This window comes from Trichoderma gamsii (genome assembly GCF_001481775.2).
Source record: "Trichoderma gamsii strain T6085 chromosome Unknown Scaffold_40.2, whole genome shotgun sequence".
NCBI classification, from domain to species: Eukaryota; Fungi; Ascomycota; class Sordariomycetes; order Hypocreales; family Hypocreaceae; genus Trichoderma; species Trichoderma gamsii.
Genome location: NW_020171377.1, coordinates 86105 through 101848, shown reverse-complemented (window position 1 = coordinate 101848; position 15744 = coordinate 86105). Strand labels below are relative to the sequence as shown.

The 15744-nt window shown below is 51.6% G+C and overlaps 6 protein-coding genes across 6 annotated transcripts; 3 read left to right on the top strand and 3 right to left on the bottom strand.

Moving 5' to 3' along the window:
• Positions 1-1780: 1780 nt before the first annotated feature.
• TGAM01_v208891 (transcriptional adapter 2-alpha) lies at positions 1781-3436 on the bottom strand (the record flags this gene model as incomplete). Its single annotated transcript, XM_018806965.2, has 2 exons — positions 1781-3253; positions 3344-3436. 2 exons carry the CDS (start codon positions 3434-3436, stop codon positions 1781-1783), a joined length of 1566 nt encoding a protein of 521 aa, XP_018659855.2.
• A 1140-nt stretch (positions 3437-4576) lies between these two features.
• On the top strand, positions 4577-5931 carry TGAM01_v208889 (galactose-1-phosphate uridylyltransferase; the record flags this gene model as incomplete). The annotated part of the gene is made up of 4 exons (XM_018806966.1): positions 4577-4677; positions 4755-4806; positions 4868-5003; positions 5072-5931. 4 exons carry the CDS (start codon positions 4577-4579, stop codon positions 5929-5931), a joined length of 1149 nt encoding a protein of 382 aa, XP_018659856.1.
• A 164-nt stretch (positions 5932-6095) lies between these two features.
• TGAM01_v208890 (hypothetical protein) lies at positions 6096-6693 on the bottom strand (the record flags this gene model as incomplete). Its single annotated transcript, XM_018806967.1, has 2 exons — positions 6096-6545; positions 6631-6693. The coding sequence occupies 2 exons, from the start codon at positions 6691-6693 to the stop codon at positions 6096-6098; spliced, it is 513 nt and encodes a 170-aa protein (XP_018659857.1).
• Positions 6694-7337: 644 nt separating this feature from the next.
• On the top strand, positions 7338-8413 carry TGAM01_v208887 (3-ketoacyl-CoA reductase; the record flags this gene model as incomplete). Its single annotated transcript, XM_018806968.1, has 2 exons — positions 7338-7481; positions 7553-8413. 2 exons carry the CDS (start codon positions 7338-7340, stop codon positions 8411-8413), a joined length of 1005 nt encoding a protein of 334 aa, XP_018659858.1.
• Positions 8414-8830: 417 nt separating this feature from the next.
• On the bottom strand, positions 8831-10234 carry TGAM01_v208888 (hypothetical protein; the record flags this gene model as incomplete). The annotated part of the gene is made up of 1 exon (XM_018806969.1): positions 8831-10234. One exon carries the CDS (start codon positions 10232-10234, stop codon positions 8831-8833), a length of 1404 nt encoding a protein of 467 aa, XP_018659859.1.
• Positions 10235-11143: 909 nt separating this feature from the next.
• TGAM01_v208886 (hypothetical protein) lies at positions 11144-15515 on the top strand (the record flags this gene model as incomplete). Its single annotated transcript, XM_024550432.1, has 3 exons — positions 11144-11513; positions 11588-14748; positions 14808-15515. 3 exons carry the CDS (start codon positions 11144-11146, stop codon positions 15513-15515), a joined length of 4239 nt encoding a protein of 1412 aa, XP_024404813.1.
• Between the last annotated feature and the right edge of the window lie 229 nt (positions 15516-15744).

Below are 15744 nucleotides of genomic sequence, written 5' to 3'. Positions count from 1 at the left end.
GATAATCATCCAAAAGGTCTATCGCTGCAATATTGAGAATATCAAAGATAACAGAAAGAAAAGGTTGTTATTGTTAGACATGGAGTTTGCATTTACAATTGGCAGCGACAACGTTCAGGTACGAGCCCATGTTATTCTAGAGTAGTCAACATGGAAGGAGCTTGTTGGAACCATATGAAGGTTGAAAGTTTGATCTTGGAGATATGCTCTTTCTACATCAGCGTCGCTCAAGTGTGCATCCGAATAGTATACTGATTGGAAGAAAAGAAGAACAGAAACCGAAAACCAGAATATAACTCGTCATGTATTGACCCCATCCATCATCTAGTTAACCATCAGCAGCAAGAACCTCTCCATCAACAGCACCGCTCAGACACAAACATCCCTCACCTCCAAATCTCCTTCCGAAACCCCTCCGTCAGCCTCTCATCCTCCCCATAAACCTCCTGCCACCCCGTAAACCCCTGCTCCAGCAGGCAAACCTCCTGCTCCTTGGGAGGCTCCTCGCCCAGCGACGCCAGCAGAGCGTCCCTCTCGCGGAGATACTTGAGCGCTGAGAAGGGCCCCCGCTGCTGGCTGAGCGCGCAGTGGAAGATGACCGTCTTTTTGTCCTTGACTTTGCGGATGAGGGTGGGCATGAGGGCGTCGAGCTGGTTGCAGGGGATGTTGGTTGAGCCTTTGATGTGGCCGCCTATGTAGTCTGCTCAGCGTTAGTCTAGGGTTCATATACACTGATGCCTAATATCATGACATTCATTTCCCCATGTTTATAAAGCGTCTCAATAAGGTCTATTCACTTGCACATCTAATCTCGCAAACAAATGAAAAAATGTCACTAAAATCATGTGCATCATACATACCAACATCGCGAACATCAATCACCGCAAAGCTTGGCTCTGCCTTTTCCTGCTCCTCCAGAATCTTCTCGGAAAGCGTCTTCGCAGACACCCTCTTCAGCGACGCAACCGTGTAATTCGACATGCCTCTAGCAACTGGAAAAGAACTCTTTACTGCAAAGGGTCGAAAGAGGTTCATATAAAAAGGATACCCGTTGGTTCTCGCCTTTTGTATTGTTGAATCCAAGATGGAGCTCGGCAGTGCTAAACAGGTTTAAGATGAAAGTGCCGAAAAGGCGTGCCTGGGCGCAACTAAGCTAAGGCGCCTCCCCGCCAAAAGTCACCGCCACGACCATTAAATAGCTCCTGGCTCCCTCCCGGCCATGCGATACGGCGTACAGGGCTGCCTTTTGCTTTGATGGGCACATGACTGTCTGGCCACAGAGATTCTGTAACAAACAAGGGGTTTTGTGTTTGTGGAATGTTCCCGTGTCCAGAACGCTCTGATCCTGGGCGGTTATTTGGCGGGCCGAGTGACCGCTTGTCAAATTGACTTACAGAGGGGTATCTGCGACTTTGCTTCACAAGCAGCTGCAGTAGAGTTTGGACGAGGAGAGCGACGAATGGACATGGCGTTTGATGACTTTGATTATTGTATCGAATTTAAGGGTATTATTTCTTGCATGCATCCCCTCAACTCCTTCGTATAAACAATGGCAGAAAAGTATGAATAACTGAATCAAAGGCTGCCTCCCCTTTCTTCTCTCCTCCCCCGTCATATATCATTGACAATATCATAGTTTAGTTGCCAGTCCCACTGCCAAAAATTCAATGAAGCAAATAAAAAAAGAAGCAGCAAAACCGCGACTTCTGCATGGAACAATATAGTGTATAATACTTCCACCCCTGTTTTACGCCTGGATACTCCCGAATACCGCATCAGCTCATGCCTTACCGACCCATCCTGCGTTGCTGAAAAAATCAAATATTCTCGCCCCCTTCTGAGTGTCAAGCCGGCAGATTTCTTTGGCTTGTTTTTTCTTAAGCGTCCCATTGCCCCTGATGGCTTCCTTGAGGATTTGCTCCTTGATCATCAAGTATGGCTTCGGCTGAAGGCGCACCACCTCACAAAGCTTCGCTTCCTCTGCTGTGAGAAGGTGCAAGTCGGGAGCGTTCTCCTGCGTCAACTGTAATGGCTGCACGCCAGAGATGGGCTGCGGGATATACTTTTGTTTGGTGGGACTGTGGCCGTTGATGCCGTTGACTCCATTGACGCCGTTTACGCCATTGGTATGGCCATTTGTCAGAGGTTTGGCATCATCGCCATTTGTCTCTCCGTCCCGCTGACGGATTGGCAGCTCAGGGGCAATGAGGAGAGCAGCTCCGCTTGGAGGTTCTGGAGGAGGGGCCGCCTTTGAACGCTGAGATGATGCCAGCCTCTCCCTATCCATAGACCCCATAGGTATAGACTTTTGTATCCGAGAAGCCTTTTCCGTCTCGTACTTTTCGCCGCTTCGGAGATCTCCAATGCGAAGGCTGCGCCACTCCTGGAGCTGAGCAATGGCTTGTCTTAGATTCAGCTCATCCTGCAAGCCTTGTGTGAAATCTTCAAAGTCTCTATGGTTCATGATGCGGCCAAATGGCTTTGCCCTCTGGAGCAAGTCTCTCTCCTCTTTGGTCTTCCTCTTTTCTATCTTTGTGTTTTCTCGATAATCTAACAGATTATGCTCGAAAACAACCTTTTTGCGCTCTACACGCTGTGTTAGTCGACAGTTGTAGATTTCCATCACCGTCAACTTGAGCTCCATCTCGGGCTCCAGTTCTCCAGTTCTTGGATTGAGTCCGTCACCAGGGTCGAACTGCATCAGCTGCACTGCCTCTTCTGCCTCATTGGCATACTCGGTTTCAAACTCGAGACGTCCAGGCATGTAACCTTGGATCTCGTGGCAACTAGGAACACTGGCCGTGGGTTTTGTTTTTGGTTGCAAGGCCGGTGCATTCTTCGACGCCTCTCTTCGCTCTTCGATGCGCCGCTTCTTGCGCGACTGGAACTCTTCTCGTGGGATTTCATTTGCGAGCTCGCAGTCATGAGGACTACATCTTTTGGGGAGCGGAAATTTGGGCGAGTCGACAAATGTACTGAGGTAGTGGTCGCGCACTTCGTCCTTTTCGCGAAAGCCGCCAATGTGGTCAGCGATATCCGCCCATGACCCGAGGCCATATATCTCGGCGCCCTCGAGCAGCAGCAATTCCTCGTCGGCACCCCATTCTCGCTCAAAGATGGGAAACGAATTCTGCTCAATTACACGGAACGAGTGCGTTGCGGGATCGTGGGTGTTGCGCGACTCGCCCTTGCCAAAGCACGGCACGCAGAGGTCGAAATCAGAGCATGCAGGGTCGGCACATCTAATGCGGACCTATAAGCCAACAGACGTGAGTCAGCAACCATTCAAAGCATATGTGGGCTATACAAGATAGAGTTGCAGATAGAGTGTCGATTGACTTACCGTCGAAGTGATGTCGCACGAGCAGACGTCGCATACGTACTTGACGCCACCCTCACCTCCCCTCGTCGCCGTCTTCTTGCGGATGACGCCCATTTCGCCGAGCGCTGCAGCCGGACAGGCGTCTGGCGCGATGCTGCCACCCTAGAAATGATTGGTGGAGCTGGTCGGAAAAACAGCGGCAGCCACGGCGCGGGCCACGGACGTGACTGGGGCCTGAAAAGAGTGTCTGGAGAAAGCGCGCGGCGCAGAGACGCTGCTGCAACGGTTGTTTTGATGGAATTCGCGGGTTTGCGGCGGCGGTTGATGGAAATGAGGACGGGCGCCGCCCAGGACTCGGCGGCCAGATGATGTTGGATGTCGCGATCCGGTGGAGCCAGGGATGCGCTGATGCGGCCCATGGAATTCGCTGGGCGGCTGCAGAAGGAGGCGAGCAGGCACAGGTGCGGTGCTAGCCAGATGCGGCTGAATACCGTCACGTGATATAAAATCATTATAAGTTTCGACTACTTCTTTTCGCCTTATTTCTCTGCGAATCTCCTAGAATCTTAGGTATAGAGTACTACTATCGCGCTTGTCCCTGTTGAACCGCTGAAAACCCCACTGAAGCCTGCATCGACTTGGCGAGATCAACAAGATGCAACTCTACTCAGATGCTTCTTCTCTTACACGTAAAAATAAAGTGATTTTACTACTAATATCAATATCATAGATGCCCCATAGAGCTCAATCAAATGTCATATGCATGCTACAGCTCTTATCAGCAATACGCATGTGAAAATCTAGACGGCCCTTTTCCCTTCCACTGTCCCACCCAGACACGATGCATCAAGCTCTAAATGGCGCACCCCAACTCTTGCGCAGTCCAACGTTGAACCAAGCTTGCGGGAATGCGTCATAGTGTAGCAGCAGCCTTGCATTCACGACTCGCAAAAGGATTGGCAAACGATGCTCTCTGTTGGCGCGCTTATATGCCTCGACCCGCTCGGCATAGTCCCGGCGCTCTAAATTTTAAGACGGAGCACGGAGCCTGACGTATTGGCCCGAGTTTTGGTCCTTGCCGCAAAAGATGCCCCCGGCCTTGGCTCCAAGTTTATTCTCCGAAGCAATATAATTTGATCTTTTGTTCGTATCTCACAACTTTATTATTCACCCGAGATCGTCTCTGTGATATATTGCGTCTTTCCGTCGGCATATTCCGCTGTCAATAGCCTTAATTTTTTCTCTTCTGCAGCCATGCCGGACCAGATCCTCGATGACATCTCCCACCGGAGGTACAACCCACTAACAGACAGTTGGTTGCTTGTCTCTCCTCACCGGACGAAGCGTCCCTGGCAGTAAGTAGAAGATGAAATAAGCTTTGAGAGAAGTAATAAAAGTGCGTGATGTACTGACTTTGCTTCTCTGCTCATAGAGGCCAGCAAGAAGGTGCCGCAGCTACCACTCTGCCCGCGTATGATCCCAAGGTATATCTCATCTTATGTTTCATACTTGGTTCATTCATCACTCATCTAACATGTCAAACAGTGCTACCTCTGTCCTGGAAACGCTCGCGCTGCCGGCGATAGCAACCCAAAGTATGAAAAGACATTTGCCTTTGTAAATGACTACAGCGCTGTCAAGGAGCAGCAGCCCGACTACGATGGCAGCCAGTCCGCAGATGGTAAATCTAACAGCCCTTCTTTTTGACCTTTCATAGCGAGTAAACACCATGCTGATTCAGATATACAGACTTGGAGTCACTCCTGCTGCGAGCTCAGAGCGTCAAGGGCGTGTGCTACGTCATGACATTCTCACCAACGCACAATGTCACTCTCGCCGACATGCCTCCAGCCGAAATCCTCCCAGTTGTTGACCACTGGACCCGGCTTTATGCCAACCACCTCTCCCCGTCAAACCCTCTCTCAGCAGTTGCCGCACAGCTCCAGCTATCCATCACAAAGGACGAGGCCCCCAGCCCCAAGGACAACTATCGCTACATGCAAATCTTTGAGAACAAGGGCGCGACTATGGGCTGCTCCAACCCGCATCCCCACTGCCAGGCCTGGACAACATCTACCTTGCCCGAAGAGCCAGGCAAGGAGCTCACACAAATGACAAAATACCGTCAGCAGCACGGAAGGCATCTGCTGGCAGACTACATCAAGCTGGAGCTGGCAAAGGAGGAGCGCCTCGTGTGGCAGAATGCCTCTTTCGCTGTGGTTTGCCCCTGGTGGGCAGTCTGGCCATTCGAGGTCATTATTCTCCCCAAGCGACACGTCCGCGCACTCGTCGACTTCACCGCCGACGAGCGGCTGCAATTCGCAGAGGCCATCCAGGAAGTTGCTCGACGATACGACAACCTGTTTGAGTGCCACTTCCCGTACAGCTCAGGCATTCACCAGGCGCCCCTGGACGGAACGCCAGAGGAAATCGAGAACGCCTATCTCCACATGCACTTTTACCCGCCACTGCTACGGTCTGCAACGGTCAAGAAGTTTTTAGTTGGCTTCGAGCTGATGGCGGAGCCGCAGCGAGATATCACTCCTGAGCAGGCAGCTGCTCGCCTTCGAGCTTTGGATGGACCGCTGTATCGGAATCAGCTGGGCTGAGCTAGCTAACCCAAGCTGAACCAGATAAAATGTTGTATAGGTAGGTATAATTAAGTAGATAAACAAGATAAAGGTTTTCCTTTCAACATATATAATTTCTCCAACTCGTTATTCCTACACTTTTATTTTCGTTCCCCCTAATGAACCAGCACACACGTCTTGCTTTACTCAAACTCGACATAGTAGCTTCGCACCATGGGCATCCAGATGAGCGCCGTCGTAGCTAGCGTAAAGGGAAAGATCTGGGGGAGCCCAAAGGTCATACTCTTAAACACAAACAGCTCGCTGGCGAAATGGCCCAGCGCCACCACGTACGTCCAGATGGCAATATTGTACATCGGACCGCTGTTCAGGTGGTACGCCGCATAGCATCGAACGATGGCGGTGATGATTGTCCACGTCCCGAACAGCCTTCCGGCGAGGGGCGTCAGCTGGTCCGCAGCCTTGGGGTCGTTCTGGGCATGGACCAGCTTGTCGGCTGAGTCTTCTGGGTTGAAGTTTGCGGACGCGGGAGGCAGCTTGGGATTTCGGATGAAGCGGCCGTTGTAGACGCGCCGTGAGAAGTGCAGGGTCGTGTAGGCTTGGAGGGAGTTGCCGATGGATACGACGGAGAGCTGCGGTAGAGATTTGGTGTTAGCTGGGGACGGGAGACGAAGCGGGGTGTTTGGTGGGAAGCAAAGGATTGGGATTGATGCGTACAATGAGCATGTAGTAGGGGAGAATGCCGTTGGCTTCCGGCAGGATTGACTTGAGCAGATCCATGGCTGAAGGTGTGGTTGGTGTTGTGTTGTAAGGAAATTGGAGTTGGAAGATCGAAAGATTCGGGACACTTGCATTAAGCTGCGGGTACCCTTGCTTAGAGCACTAACAGAAAGCAGCCACAATCACATCTTTGCAAGCACATTGCATCAACTGATAAAATCTTGATGATGATGCAACCCAATCGAAACGGTATATTGTTTCCCTTGATTTTCATCCTTTAAACTCCCTTTCCCTTTGCACTTAATGTGCTACTGCTGGTTGGGATATCTAGTCCGCCCGCAGTTTTACAGGATCACAAGTGATGAACAGTTTGTTCACATGCCGTACCACGTATGACAGTACTCACGCCTAACTGATTTTGATTAGAAAGGAGAAAAGAAAAAGAAACTTTGAAATTTGCAACACTATAATATTAGATGAGAATATAGGTAGTATCCAATCTCTGATTACTATCCCAAGCTGCTGCTGCCGGTACCTTGATCTAATCCAACGCCGCGGCTGGACCCAGAGCTTCTGCACGCTTTAATTGGCCCGCCGGCAGCCCAACGGGATTGAAAGTTGAGCTCCCACTAAAGCTCCCATCCCACCAAAATCTTCTCCCTCTGTTTACCTCCAACTTGCCACTGTTGTCACTCTGCGCAATCATGGCGTCCGTCACGAGCTTCCTCGAAAACGTGCCTCAGCCCGTCCAATGGGCGTTGGCTGGAATTGGTGCGCTGTACCTGGGATCCAAGTTCTTTGGCTACCTCCAGCTTGTCCTCAACTCATTCCTGCTGCCGGGCACCAATGTAAGAGCGATAGCCCCTCCTACTATTTACGGCGTGGAATTGGAATTTTCTTGTTGCTGACTGCGAGATAGCTCCGCAAGTATGGAAAGCCTGGCACCTGGGCTGTTGTTACCGGTGCCTCCGATGGCCTAGGCAAAGAGTACGCCTCGCAGCTCGCTGCCAAGGGCTTCAACCTCGTGCTCGTTTCTCGAACCCAGTCGAAGCTTGATACTCTGGCGAAGGAGCTTGAACAAAAGTACACCGGCAAGGGTCTTCAGGTCAAGACGTTTGCTATGGACTTTGCCCAGGACAACGACTCGGACTACGATAGGCTGCGAGAGCTTGTGCAGGATCTGGATATTGGCATTCTGATCAACAACGTCGGCCAGAGCCACAGCATCCCTGTTCCCTTCTTGGAGACTCCCAAGGAGGAGCTGCAGAACATTGTCACCATCAACTGCCTCGGAACATTGAAGACCACTCAGGTCGTTGCTCCCATTCTCCAGAAGCGCAAGCGCGGTTTGATCCTGACCATGGGCTCGTTCGGTGGCTGGACGCCCACTCCTTACCTGGCCACCTATTCCGGCAGCAAGGCTTTCCTCCAGCAGTGGAGCAACGCCTTGTCCGCTGAACTGTCTGATTACAACGTCGATGTCTACTTGGTCCTCAGCCACCTGGTCACGACCGCCATGAGCAAGATCCGCCGCACCAGCTTGCTTATCCCCAACCCTCGCGGCTTCGTCAAGGCTGCGCTGGGCAAGGTCGGAACCGGCAGCTACCAGACTGCGCCAAACACTTATACCCCCTGGTGGAGCCACGCTTTTATGCTATGGGTGGTTGAGAATGTGGTGGGCGTCAACAGCCCCTTGACAATCTGGTACAATAAGAAGATGCACATTGATATCCGCCGCCGGGCTCTTCGCAAGGCGGCTCGCGAGGCAAAGAAGCAGTAATTGGTCTTGGAATCCGCTTGCTTTGCTTTGGTGCTATCCGATTGAAAATTTGGGATAATGGAGTATCATATCATTAAATGTATTGTGAGGCAAGGTCAAATGGGGAATCGGCAGTTGAAATGCTTGAACAAACTGAGCCACGGTGGTTTGACTCGAGCTAGCAAGAGAGTACGTGCAGCTAGCTAAAGGAGATGAAGAAATAAATATATAACAACTACTTACTTTCCAGGAATAATATGACGAATTTCACCATTACATCGACCTACATAACAAAGTTCAAGGCGTCCAGCAGTCCTAGCCCAAATGTGTAGACTCACTCATAAGTGACATCATTGATCGCAAATTGGCAAAAACGGAAACAAAGAGGAAGAGAGTATCACCACCTGAACATTCACAAACTGGTTGTTAGCCCTCCACCTACCACATAATCTCATTGGGCCATAGGTACTCATTAAACCTTGCTCTTGCTCGTTGCGCCTCTTTCAAGCCCCGTGCTTCTTCGGCGGGAAGAATGCTTTCCCAAGCGAAGTTGTACTGGGCTATCTTCTCAAAGGACCAAGTTTCGTATAGCCCTGGAATGAAGCCCAGGAAAAACATCCGCTTCCTGTCCCACAATGCGAATCCCAGTCGGCGATAAGAAGTGAAGGTGACGCCTATTATGGGCGATGAAAGCATGTCGCTCGAGAGGCCTGCCCAGTATTCTATGTTGGTGGAAGGCCCATCGATGGCAGCACATGTCTGATCCCAGCGGGCGACTGTCGCTCTCGACGGTTCGCCTTTCATACCCTCCATTTCAGGCGGCAAATCGAGTTCAATCACTTTATTGGGATAAACCAACCTATAGCAATGGCCATCTTCCCATTCTTGCTGCTGAAGCTCGGGAAGAGGCGTTACCCAGCCCGCATCACTATAGCCCTTTAGTGGCCGAGGGAGGCGGTAGTAAGGTCCCTTTTGCTTCGTTTCTGGCTGCGTTTTGAGGCTTTCAAGATATACTATGACGGTTTTTGCCTCTTCAGCCGGGCCATTTATGACCGAATGATTTACGTTTTCACGGATAAAGTCTTGCGGCTTCTTGAATTCGGCTCCATTCTTAGGGTTTCTCCATTGAGGAGCTGACAGAATCATCTCATGGGCGAGTTGAACGAACCACAGAGCTCGTGAAACTCGCGTTTCTTCGACCCAGCTGGGCTGCCCGATGTCTGCTGTTACTAACGGAGTACCCTCAAAGTCAAGCATACAAGGAGGCGTTGGGTCACCGGGGTCGATGCAATTGCGAGTACTGTCGAGATATTTGGGTGTAAACGAAGGACTTCGTATGCGGGCGAGATAAAACTCCAAGCAGCCATGTGTGAGGACTGAGATGTGTCGGGCTGTTGCCACAACAGACCAGAGTATGTCACTAGGCGGCTTGTCGACTGTGATGGCAGTTGCGAGAGAAGCAGTAATTTTAGCCGTGAGATTGTCTAAGTCATCGTATTTAAGGCCGTTATCGGTATTCTTTGCCATGTGTTTATGAATAAAATAGACAAAGTCGTCTGGACACGCGAACAGTTCTTGAGAATTGCGCATCAGGATGAGGGCACGTATAAATTGTTGGATACCAGGAGCTAGGAGAGAGTCTGGAGAAGACAGGACAGATTCGGTGATGAGACAGGCGTATTCGTTGAACAAGCGCCATGCTTTTGGCGATGCCATGATCAAAGTATATAACGAATCGAGATCAGTTAACTGAGTCATGATTGCGAGTAGAGTTTCGGGTGCTAGGTCTTCTAGCGAAATACGAGACTGAACCTCCATTTCTGGGTCTTGTTTGCTGTCCATGTTTGAAGAAACGCAAAGTCTTTTGAGAGAGGCTTCCATGACTTCGTGTTAATGACTTGGGGAGCGCCTTCTGATCTTTTGATCCTTCGCTGTCTACTTAGGCAAGATATAGGGTGAATGCCTGTAAGACAAGACTCCAATAGGCCGATACGATGGCTGAATTTGCTGATATTCGAGCGTGATTATCTCTCAATGACTTAAAGGTGTGCACAATTGGACGAGAATAAATAAGTGTTTCAAGATCAAGACAAGAGGGGCCTTATAGCCTGATAGTTCCAATATATTGATTTGGGTGAAAGAGCTCAATGAAGAGTATCTCTCAGTCGGATGGACTGGAGCATCTTTGACATTCACTAGGTGATCAAAAAGTAAGTTGAAGAGGAAAAATCAGTTCAAATAAAGGTTATTTGAGAGTGATTTATATCCGTGGGAGGACTGGGGCGAGGAGCAACAGGATCTGCTTTTATTCCTGCAGGATGTAGTAGGTCATGTATTCATTCTCTGACAGCTTTCGACGAGTCGGGCTAAGATACATGATGGGGCTTCAAGAGCAAACAAGCGGAGGTACGTACCGCGAGAACAACAGCCCTAATACGGACTAGCGCAATTCGGCGCCCAGGACGGAAAAAAGCAGAGCTCTACCAACCTCCCAGAGTGTACACCAAAATAATCTACGACATCGAATCTTTTGCTCGCGGCGCTGCCATCGCCATCGCCTCCCTGCTCTTCGCCGCGCACCCACCACTCAATTCGCGATCGCGGGGGCCAGCTTCGGATTTGGACGCGAAGCTCCAGATTGCGCCACCCACGGCACGTGCAGCTGGTCCTTGATGGTCTGACCAGCGCGTTTCCTCCATCCGCGGCTCTGGTCCAGGTGAAGCAGCATCAACGCCACGATCTGCCGCCAACATGTCGTATCCTCCCGCCACGCCGATGCGCCCTGTGCCGGGTGCCTTTGTGAACACGCCGGCCATTGTCGCGCGTTACCAGACCTCGCACGACCCTGTCCGCCGGACACTCTTCCCCGTCAGCGAGGGCCAGAATGCCCAGACTTCATCTGCGGCGACCACCACCACAGCGCCTCTAGGCACGGCACCATCGAGCTCGACGGCGATGACGACGACGTCAGGAAATGTCGAGGGCTCTGGATTGTCTTCTCTGACGCCGCTGGCGCCTCCACGCGTCGAAAACATTCCCCCAGTCCTCAAGGCGGCCAAGGCCATTAATGCTTTCCTACAACAGGACGAGAGCTTTCCAGATCTAGATTCCTACTGCAGACGTAAGTTGACATGCTGTTCTCACTCGATGGGAAGACAGAAAAGACGACGCGGGCTAACAAGAGACTGTTGAAAGAGGGGGCATCTTCCGACTATGAGCTTCCCGGCGCCGATTCCGCCTGGGCTCCCTTCCAGAAGACGAACATGTACCCGATCCCGAACCAAGTCTTCGACCACTACAACGCGGGCCAGCTCCAAACCCTCATGGGACTTTTCGCTGAGATCAATCATGCTTGGGTCGTCATTGATAATTCGCTTTTCCTCTGGGACTATACCCACTCCGACCCCGAGCTTATTGGCTTCGAAGACCAACCGCACACGATCCACGCTGTTGCCCTGGTTCCCCCCAAGCCTGGCATCTTTGTAGGCACAATCTCACATATCCTGGTTGTGGCGACATCCTCCGAGATTATCCTGCTCGGCGTGTCTGCCACAGACACGTCTGCCGGTACCAAGAACGTCACCCTGTACCAGACGAAGATGGTCCTGCCCATCCGTGGCAACGACATCCGCATCATCAGTGGCTCTGCCGACGGTCGTATTTTCTTTGGCGGATGCAGCGATGTGGACATTAACGAGCTTTACTATCAATCCGAGGAAAAGTGGTTTTCGAATCGGTGTGGTAAGATCAACCATTCGAACCCTGGCTGGTCCTCCGTTGTCAGCTTGCAATCCAGCTTATGGGGTCACAACGACCCGGAACACTTGGTGGACATTGTGATTGACGATACGAGGAAGCTGGTTTACACTCTTTCAAGCACGTCGACCATTCGAGTCTATCACATGGAATCCCCTGAACGGCTAAATAAGGTGATTGAGAAGACGAAGCTACACTGCCTTCGAGACATTGCACACATGATTACACAGTCAAAACTCTTGACTGATCGGACCAACTTTGTCTCCATCAGCCCCATCTCGAAGCAAGAGGCTTCGAAACTTCATCTCATGGCGCTAACCGATACTGGCTGCCGTCTTTTCTTCAGCGCTACTAATGCTTCATCTTACCTATACGGATCTCAGGCCAACCTAGCCCCCCAGAGCATGCAGGTTCAATTCATTAAATTCCCTCCCTCGGCGGCTGCCCGACGATCAACTCAGTTTGGAGTGGGCTCTCAGCCTTCAGGGGAGACGGTGGTTGATCTTGATTCGACTCTGTTGGTAGCAAGCAGACAGGGCGCTCGATTCCCGCCCGGATTTTTCTTGGACTTTGTGAGCAAGAAGGATGACCCCAATTCCGACTTGCTGTTTGTGGCCGGCCCTGAAACGGGAAGAATAAAGCGGACGTCTCCTACTACCCCCCTAAGATACTTTGAGCAGGCAAGCTGGATTGATATTGGCAGCCGAGCTGAGGCTGTCGGCTTAATCACGAAACCCTTTGCGGCCGCTAGCCAGCCCGTCGGATTTGGCAATGAGCTGGCTGTCCAGTTTGACGAGCCTCCTAGCGAATTTGCTGTTCTTACTAATACGGGAATTCACGTTATCCGGCGACGACGATTGGTGGATACTTTTGCGGCTGCTATTCGAGATTCTCCCGGAGACGAGGCACTAGATCTCATGTGCCGTCGTCTCATATTCCTCTATGGCCGTGTAGAGACGGTCTCAACGGCTTTGGCTGTCGCCTGCGGTCATGGAGACTCCCGGCGAGGCTCTGTGAAGGCGATTGATCAAGTAACCGAGGACCGAGCAAGAGCTCTCTTTGTCGACTTTGGTGGTCAACCTACGATTGTAGAAACTGATGGATCATCTCTCACAACAGACTCGGTTAAGCTGTCATCCCGGCATGACGCATTGGCCATGTATTTGTCAAGATTGATCAGGAAGCTCTGGAAAGCTCCCGTCATCAACGCAAGCGTTGCTCCCAACGGGACTATTTCCGTGTCTTCATCGATTCCTCCTGCTAAGCTCATCTCCACCCAGGAGAACCTTGAGCGGCTAAGGAAATTCATTGAGTCTAACAAGGGCCTCATTCAGGGGATGTCAGGCCCTTCTGACTTACAAAGAGTTGCCAGCCGACAGGAGGAGGTGGCGCTGCAGGCAGAGCACCAGGCACTGCATGCGCTCTCAAAACTGATGGAAAGCATATCAGAAGGCATTTCATTTGTGCTTATGCTCTTTGACGAACGTGTGTCAGACATCTATGCCAGACTGGACGATACCTCTCGGCAGCAACTCAGGGATTTGACATATGAGAAGCTCTTCTCACAAACAGATGGCAAGGATCTTGCCAAGCTGTTGGTCAAGGCCATCGTCAACCGCAACATTGAGAGTGGCTCAAACGTTGAGACGGTAGCAGACGCGCTAAGGCGGAGATGCGGCAGCTTCTGCAGCCCTGATGATGTAGTCATCTTCAAGGCCCAGGAGTCGCTGAAGCGAGCGTCTGAGCAGCCGCCCAACACCAACCAGTCCAGGATCCTCCTCAATGAGAGCTTATCCCTGTTTCAGAAAGTAGCTCGCAGCCTGACATTCGGTAACCTACAGGTTGCCATCGCGCAGTACATTGACATGAAGTACTACGCCGGCGCTGTGCAGCTGTGTCTCTACGTTGCCCGAGAGCAAGATAGAGGAAACACGGCCTTGATGTGGATCAACGACGGCAAGCCTGCGGCTGATCCTCGCGCCAACGCCTTCAATGAGAGGAGAAGAGTTTATGATCTCATCCACGAGGTTCTGCGACACCTTGATGCCGCCTCAAGTATGGAACCGCTGACGATTGACGGCCGGCCAACACTTATCGCTACTAAGAGAAACGAGGCGTACGAGGTGGTCAACGGGTCAGACGATGAAGTCTTCCACTTTGACCTGTACGAATGGTACATTGAGCAGGGTTGGACCGAACGGATACTGGGCATCGATTCTCCACACGTCATTACCTTCCTGCAGCGGCTGGCGGGCACCAACGTGGAGCATGCCGACCTCCTCTGCCGCTTCTACACTAACCGAAGCCGCTTCTTCGATGCAGCTGAGGTACAGGCCGAGCTGGCCAGCTCCGACTTTCCGCTGAACATCAAGGACCGGCTCAGGCTCCTCAGCTTGGCAAAGGCCAATGCCAATGTGGCAACTGTTGGCATCAGTCGACAGCAGCAGCAGCGACTGAACCACGAGGTGACGGATCTGCTGGAAGTTGCCAACATCCAGGATGATCTTTTGGGCCGCCTGTTAGCGGACGATAGAATCGATGCTGAAAGAAAGACTGAGATTGAAAAGGCACTCGATGGAAGGATCATTAGCCTTTCAGATGTAAGAACATTTCTCACTAAGCATTAATCATTTTATGGAGCTAATATTATTTTGTGCAGCTTTTCAACGATTACGCCGATCAGGCCGGATACTATGATTTGTGCCTGCTGATCTACCACACTGCCAACTACCGCAACCCTACGACCATTGCATCAACATGGGATAGCCTGATCCAGCAGACTCACGCCGAAATCATGGCGAAACATGAGGCGACGGCGGCCGGCATGTCACTGCCTCCCTTGCCGTACGAAGCCGTGACGAGCAAGATTCAAAATATTGCTCACCACACATCATTGGACAGCTTCATCTTCCCGATCCAGACCCTCCTGCCGCAGTTATGTCGGTATGCCGTCACCTACCAGCAGGATGCCACCATTGGTGCCGATCCTACGTGGCCGGTGCAGCTATTCCTGTCCCTGGGCGTGTCCCACGACATGATTGTGCGCGTGCTCGAGAACATCTTTGACACGCAAGACTATGGCTTTAGCGGCATGGTGCGCAACCGCATCATCGAGATCATCGTCTTCGTGGTGAACGATTGGGTGGCTGAGGTACGGCGACGTGGCGGCGCAGCCAAGGGAGGCTTGCTTGGGCCTTCCATCAGCGACCTCCTGCAACGTTGCGAGGCTGCCCTGCCGCCGGCAGGCCAGGGCCACAACGACGGCGGTGCAAACCTGGCGGACATCCGACGCGTGCTGAGGATGCTGCGGAGAGAGGTGGCCGGGCTGGTGGAGCGGCTGCCAGCAGCGAGCACGAGATTTATGTGAGATGTGAGATGTGAGCGGATCCCTGGAGTGGACTCTTTTTTGTTACCTTTGCCTTTATTTTGTCTATGTATGCGGTAGCTGCATTTGGGGGAGGGGGAGGAGGAGGATGGTGGTAATCATTTGTCCGGCTTGTTATTCATCTTTTTATTCCTTTCTCGCTTTGTTTACTTGATTTGAAATGAAGAGAGAAAAGAATAAGGAAGGGAAGCAAAGAAGAGGAAGCGAAAGA